Source organism: Elephantulus edwardii, unplaced genomic scaffold (genome assembly GCF_000299155.1).
Source record: "Elephantulus edwardii isolate Elephantulus edwardi_28Jun2011 unplaced genomic scaffold, EleEdw1.0 scaffold00185, whole genome shotgun sequence".
In the NCBI taxonomy this organism is placed as follows: Eukaryota; Metazoa; Chordata; class Mammalia; order Macroscelidea; family Macroscelididae; genus Elephantulus; species Elephantulus edwardii.
In genome coordinates, this window is record NW_006399935.1 from 3,633,668 (window position 1) to 3,640,679 (window position 7,012).

Below are 7,012 nucleotides of genomic sequence, written 5' to 3' on the forward strand. Positions count from 1 at the left end.
CCTCTAACCGAGCCTCTCTGTCCTCCCACCACCTCCCCACCTCTAGCCCCGCCTTCCAGCCCTCCCACCCACCTCTAACCCCTCCTCCCCACCTTCCCACCACTCCTGGCCCCACCTCTAGCCCCGCCTCCCAGCCCTCCCACTCACCTCTAACCCTGCCTCCCTACCTTCATTTCCCACTTCTCTCTCCTCCCCTCTCATGCATAACCTCTTCTCCCTAGACATGACCCCTCCTCTCCATTATCCCACCAGAGATCTCACCCCTTGTCTGCCTCCTTTCCACAGAGATACTGCCTCTCCCTCCTCTCCTAGATCTCACTCTTCCCTCTCCCTCCTCCCCCACAGACATTGCGACTCATCTTTCTCCTCCCTAGACGTCATCCTCCCCCTCCCTCCTCTCCTTCACAGATATCACTACTCTTCTCCCTCCTCCTAAACATCACTTCTCCTCCCTCAGCTCCCCACAGACATCACTTCCCTTCGCCCTCCTCCCCTCAGTCATCACCCCTTCTCTCCCTCCTCCCTGTGCTCCTTCTCTCCCAGACATCTTCCCTTTTCTCTATTCCTGTGTTTTGTACACAAGTACACACACACCCTTGCACTCACAGTGTCTGCAGCCTGCTGCTGTGTCTACTTCTTAGCCCTTGGGTGCCGAGGGTTCTGTCAGATTCTCTGCCACCATCAGAGGCAGGATGGGCCCGGCCCCGAGTGCCGTGGTGGCCCTGGGTGCGGATGGGGGAACTGCCTCTCCAGGCCCACACTGCATTGGTCAGAGTGAGAACACTGGCCGGGCAGGACTCACTGCCCTGCCTTCGAGTCAGGACATAGGGTCAGCATGGCAGACGGGGGACTTATGTATGCAGCACCCCCTCAAGTGCATCCCCATGGAGTAGTGGGAGAGGGCCGCCCAGGAGCCCTCACTTACAGCATGAAGGTGGATGAGGAGGGCACATTTGAAGGGATGGCCGGAGTTGAACCAGTCTCTAAAAACCCTAAAGCAGACCTAGCTCCCCTCTACCCGCTGGATGAGAGAGGGTACCCCTTTAGGACCCCTCTGTGTCTGGGGTCAGCTCAGGGGATTTTTGCCAAACCAGTTGGAGGGTTCATGGGAGTCCCTGCACACGATGCTCCGCCCTCCGATCCCATGGAGTCTGTACCGGTTCCACGGGAGGAAAGGACAGACACCCACACCCCCAGTCCCTTTTCTTTGAGGCCATCTGCTCACATTTGTTTTGTCTTACTGCCCCCTGGTGGTTGGATCAGGGTGGGCAGCCATCAGAAGAGATACTCCCAAAACACAAGGGGTGAGGGTGAGGGGATGGCTGTAAGGCCCAGGCTGCCTGCCGCCTGCACACAAGTGCCTATCGTCGGCATGCAGGCTGGGAGACAGCTGTCCTCCCTGAGCCACAGGACAGGCAGTGGGGACAGAACTTGGACCAGGAGGGTCTCCCTGTGAAATCCCGTGTCCGTCCGGGTCTGCTTGAGGATGACTTTGCCCCCTGTTCACCCTGCAGCCACGGCCACACAGCCAGCGCCATCCTTGTGAAGGGGCGGGGGCTTCATGTGCCTCCATCAGTCCACTGTCCCTCCTGCCCCCAGAGCGTCCTGTGTCCCCTGGTGGTGTTCCACTGGACGCTAGATAAGAGGTTGTGACTGAGGCACACAGCCAGCTGTCCTGAGTCTGCCGGGGGGGCAGCATGGTCCCAACCCTCATTCCTTGTCTGCCCAGGCCCTCCACCCTGCATGCCCTTTTGCTTCAGTTTAGGGGTCTTTCATCTGCACCTCTTGGGGTGTGATGTCTTGGGGGCCCAATCCCCCCACTTTCCTGTGTACTGAAGGACTGTCCTCTCCCTGTCCCTGCTGCCTATCCTGCCTGAAGTCGGCCCGGTCCAGCCCCTCCAGTTCCAGCTCCAGCGCAGACTCCAGCTCCGACTCAGACTTCGAGCCGTCCCAGAACCACAGTCAAGGTGGGTGCTGCGCGGGGCAGCCAGCCCTGCTCTGGGCCCTGCTCGGGGCTTTGGTCTGGCCAGCGGGGCTGGAGCAGCCTCCTCAGTGACTTAGCTAAACGGCTTACTCCCTTGGAGTCTTGGCCATGAACTTAGTGCCCTCTGTGGGAACCATCCTCATTGTAACAGTGCCGTCTGACCAGTGGCCGAGGAGCTGGGCCCTCAAGGTTGAGCCCAGTCTCGACTGCACCAGAGGCCTGGCCTGGGAGAGGACATGGAAGGCAGTGCCAGCCGCCAACCACGGCCCCCAGGCTTGAGCTTGCTGTCCCTCTGGGCGCAGCTGCCAGCCTCCACACATGTGTCAAGGCCTCGAGCGATGCTGATGAGGTGCTGGCACCTCTGAGTGCAAACGGGTGCCCCCCTAGTTACCAGGTCCCCCATCTCCAGCAGTTCCTAATAGGGGCTCCCTGGCTGCCCCCAGGGTCGTTGGAGCCTCTTCACTCTGCTCTGGCTTGGGCAGGAGTGTCCTGCTGGGGTTAAGCCTGGCCAGCGCCTCCCTGGGCATTTCCCCCACCTTGAGGCTCCTGGGGTCGGACCTGCCGGGGTCTGGCTAGGGCTTTCACAGGCATTGAGGGGACACTCACCCTGCCTCAGTGCGGGGAGGGGCCATTACCAGGTATGGTGAGGACCTGCAAGGACCCCCCCCCCCCCTTAGGAAACATTTCCTCAAGAAATAGGATGAGTCTCCTTCCCCTCTGCTGGAATCCTTGTGGGGAGTGGTTGAGGGGTGTACAGGAGGGCAGCCTGGGACTGAACCACACTGGGGGATGGGGTGCGAGAAGCCCTCACTCTCCAAGTGCTCTTATCTGGGGAAGGGAGGGAGGGGAACCTGCTGGAGTGAGATCATGTGACCAAGGTAATTGAGGGCTTTGTGTCCCTCTGTTGCCTTGGTAACGGGAATATAAACCAAGATGCCATCGGTAGGAGACTGGAACTGTGTGCCTCTAGAGAAGGAGGGAGGTGGTGGGCTGGGGGCTACAGGCAGAAGGGACCACTGAGAGGTAGGCAGACGTGAAGAGGGGGTGCAGGCTGAACACAGGGGCTCTGTCCCTCTGCCACTGCCATTTACCTAGGGGACGGCTCTGAGGCAGCGTGTCAGTGCCAGCTGGCCTCCCCCTCCCCCCGAGGGCCACCCATCCTGGGCAGGAGTCCCCATCTCAGCTCTCAGAGGCTGGGAGGGTCCCCGCAGCCCCGATGATGGAGGCACTCCAAGGCCCCACTGCAGGCCTGGGTCCCGAGGCCAGCGAGCAGGGACAGGAAGGTAGGGGCAAGGGGCTGGGTAACCGCTGCACGTACGCGGGGTTCTGTGGTGTGGAGAGGCCCCACATGGCCCTGCCTGCCTCCCCCTTCCCCGCCCAGGCCCCCTGCGCTCCATGGTGGAAGACCTGCAGTCAGAGGAGTCCGATGAGGATGACTCTTCATCCGGTGAGGAAGCGGCGGTCAAGACGAACCCGGGCCGAGATTCCAGGTGACTGGGCCCCGGGCAGGTGGGGGTGGACGGGCACAGTCAAGGGCTCCTGTTCTGCTCTGACGGCTCGAAGGCTCGGACTGGACTCTGCTGCAGAGGCGGCACCAGGTCTCAGCTGACAGAAGCCACTTCAGGCTCTGAGGTCTCAGGAGGTCGGAGCAAGGGCAGCATGTTGCTCCCCTGGGCTCTCCCACACAGCGACCTTCATCAGTCACAGGACGACACAGGCAGCCTCACAAGGAGACACGGAGTGGGAGTTCAGAGCATTCCCCGTCCTCATGAGGAGGTGGGAGAGAGGGGGGACCCCAGCTGGAGGATAGGTCCTGGAATGCGGCGTGTGAGGGGGAGACCCAGATGGGTGAGGTCTTTGCTGAGAGGCCGGCCAAGTGAGGGGTGCCTCCATGCCCTTAGGTTCCCCAGAGTGGGAGGAGCGAAGCCTGTCACTGCCTGTGACCATGGCCCCAAGTGGGAGGGTCCCTGATGGTGGGGCGGGCAGACGAGGTCACTTTCTTCTGGGATTGGTGCTTGAGGGTAGGCATGCGAGCCTCTGGTTTGCAGCTCAGTGCTGGCAGGCCACTGCTGGATGCCACCTCTCAGGAGCTGTGCTGACAGACCCTGGGAAATTGTTCACTATCCTCTCAGTCCCCATCCAGCCCACAGCTGCGGGGCAGGGTCCACGGCAGACGCCCGGGTGCGGGACAGGGCCCAAAGCTGCTGAAAGCAACAGGCAGAGGTGGAGGCAGACACTGGGTGCAGGCAGGGCCCACGGCAGATGCCTGGGTACGGAGCAGAGCCCACGGCAGCCTCCTGTCAGTGAGACATACGTATTGCTTGAATGGATAAGTGGTAAAGTGACATCTGCCAGGTTGTTCCTGGTGGCAGGGATTCCAGGCACCTGCTCTGTCTCGGGGTGTGCATGTCCCAGGAAACAGCAGACCCCACATGGTGACACCAGGACCTGGAGGGCCTGGGACGACTCTGTTCCTCTTCTCGTTCACTGAGCAGTGGGAGATTTGGGGAGAGTACAAACCTCTTCTCCAGACCCAGGTGGGGAGAAGAGGTGTGGCTGGGAGGACGGGCCTGAGGTGCAGGCAAGGTGGCCGCCAGTACTGCTGATGTTGGGAGTCCCCCCTCCTCCACCCCGATCCTAGAAGAAATGAGTGGAGCCAATGGGGACCTGCCAAGGGCTTGCTCCTCAGAGGTGATGCACCACCCTAAGCAGGTTCCCCAAGCCGATGGGTGAGCACGCTGGGCCTGGCACGATTGGCTGGCCTGTCTGGAAAGGTGGTGGCTGTGCTGGCTGTGTGAGAGCTTTTCCCAAAGACCCACACACGCTGCCTTCTCTGGTGCTCGTACTTGAGGAGGCCGGCCCAGGGGCCAGGGCTGCTTCTCAGGAGGCCAGGCAGCCACAGACCCAGCCCGGGCACCGGGGCCAAGGGGAGGGTGGGCGAGCACAGGCCGAGGGCAGAGGCTAACTGTCCATGTCTCACATTCAGGCTGAGCTTCAGTGACAGTGAGAGTGACAACAGTGCTGACTCCTGCGTGCCCAGCCGAGAGCCCCCGCCCCCACAGAAGCCACCCCCGCCCAGCAGCAAGGTGTGTCCAGGCCCCTTTTGGGCTAGAGGGGTAGGCCCTAGAGGGGGTGCGGGGTGGGGCTTGGAGGTGTGGGTGATATGGGAGTGGAGTGGGTGCTCAGAGGAGCCTTGGGGTCCACCCTGCAGGCATCAGGCCGGAGGAGTCCCGAGTCCTGCAGCAAGCCTGAGAAGATCCTTAAGAAGGGCACTTACGACAAGGTGGGGCCTGGGGCCAGGGGTGGGGGGCCGGCGGGCAAGCGGGCGGAAGGCTGGGAGGCGTGGAGGGCCAGCGGGCGAGCGGGCGGAAGGTTGGGAGGCGTGGGGGACCGGAGGGTGAGCGGGCGGAAGGCTGGGAGGCAAGCTGACCCTGTTACCGCAGGCCTACACGGACGAGCTGGTGGAGCTGCACCGGAGGCTGATGGCCCTGCGGGAGCGCAACGTGCTGCAGCAGGTATGGGGCCACCTGCCTGTCTGGGAGGCGAGGTGGGGTGCCTACTGTCCAGGGGGCAGGGTTGGGGTATGGGGGGCACGTGCTCATCCAGGTGATGGGCCCCCTTTGTCCATCTGGGGAGCAGGGTGCTGCACTGGGTGATGGGGGGCCACTTGCCTGTCCAGGGGGCCCAGGGGGTGTGGTGGGAGAGGACGCAGGGGGAGATGTCAGAGTTCCCGCGGGCTCTCACGTCATCACCTGCCTGCCAGATTGTGAATCTGATAGAAGAGACGGGGCACTTCAATGTCACCAACACCACCTTTGACTTCGACCTTTTCTCCCTGGATGAGACCACCGTGCGCAAGCTGCAAAGCTACCTGGAGGCCGTGGCCACATGACTCTGGGCTGCAGGCCAGGTCCAGGGCCCCGGGAGCCTGCGCCGGGGCCCCGCCTCCCTTCCTCTCTGTCGACTTGCCTGCCCGCAGCGCTGCCTTAGTGACTACCCTGTCCTCGGCCACACCGCCAGCTGCACTTTCCTCGGTGGCGTCCGGCCCGCCCTCCCCATTCCTCCTTGGGGGGCCCTGAGGCCGAGGGAGGCCCGGCCAGCCCGGCTGCCTCTGGCCGCCCTCATGCACTCACCTCGGCCTCCCCAGAGGAGGGTCTTCATTAAAGACGGTGCGGAGCCACTCGTACGAAAGTGGAAGGGCTTCTGCCCACTAGGGCCCAGCCCTGAGGCATATGGGCAGTCTCTCCAGGCCTCCTTGACTGCTGGGCTCTGGGCATCCTTCCTTGCTGGGCCCTTGGAAGGTCTCTGTGAGCTCCCAGCAGACCCCTTTTCCCGCCAGTCTCCTGGGGTGGCCTGTACAGCCCTTTATATATTATATATTCGTGTCCCCCGTGCGTGTCCGCGGTCAGCTGTGTCTCCGGGAGCAGGGACCTGGGGGTGGGGGGTGGGCGATGGGACGTGTAGGTAAGTGTGTCCGCTGGTCTTGTTGTTGTCGAGGTGGGGTGAGGCTCTTGATGCCCAGAGTCCAGCCTCCGGGCCACCTTGCGTGGATGGACCCCAAGGATGTCTGCTCTGTCCTGCGTGGTCAGTGAACACTAAAAGTGGGGTGCTCAGCTTGGGACACTGTCTGCCTCGGCACCACCGGCATCTAGTCAGACTGGAGCCGGGCTCCGGGGACGGGCCCCGGGTCCCCCGGAGCCCTCATCCTGTCGCCGGGGCCCCAGGCTTGGGCCCCAGACTTCTCTCTCTAGCACTCCTCCTCTTGTTTGATCAAATCTTCGAACTTTGAAATAATGAGCTTTTGCCAAATAAGGTGGGAAAGCGTGTGGAGTTTTTCCAAGGCTCATGTGGACTCCGAGCCAGTCCCTGTGGTCTGGCCTGTGGCAGACATGCCCCGTGCTTCCGGCAGCCCCCGAGCTGACCACAGTGCCTGCCCCTGGGCTCCTCCCGGCCGCCCTCCGAGCGAGCGCCCTCACCAACCTGTTCTGCCCAAGCGATGCATAGGGAGGCGGCGGGCGGCCGCACCTC

General features: G+C 62.6%; 1 protein-coding gene across 1 annotated transcript in view; it reads left to right on the forward strand.

Annotated features, from left to right (window-relative positions):
- Positions 1-5,876, forward strand: part of MLLT1 (myeloid/lymphoid or mixed-lineage leukemia (trithorax homolog, Drosophila); translocated to, 1) — a 58,498-nt gene extending 52,622 nt beyond the window's left edge. Inside the window, exons 7-12 of the mRNA XM_006896425.1 lie at positions 1,880-1,967; positions 3,366-3,474; positions 4,971-5,070; positions 5,196-5,267; positions 5,428-5,499; positions 5,748-5,876. Coding sequence (XP_006896487.1) covers positions 1,880-1,967; positions 3,366-3,474; positions 4,971-5,070; positions 5,196-5,267; positions 5,428-5,499; positions 5,748-5,876 — 570 coding nt within the window. The remainder of the gene's footprint in view (positions 1-1,879; positions 1,968-3,365; positions 3,475-4,970; positions 5,071-5,195; positions 5,268-5,427; positions 5,500-5,747) is intronic.
- Positions 5,877-7,012: the final 1,136 nt, after the last annotated feature.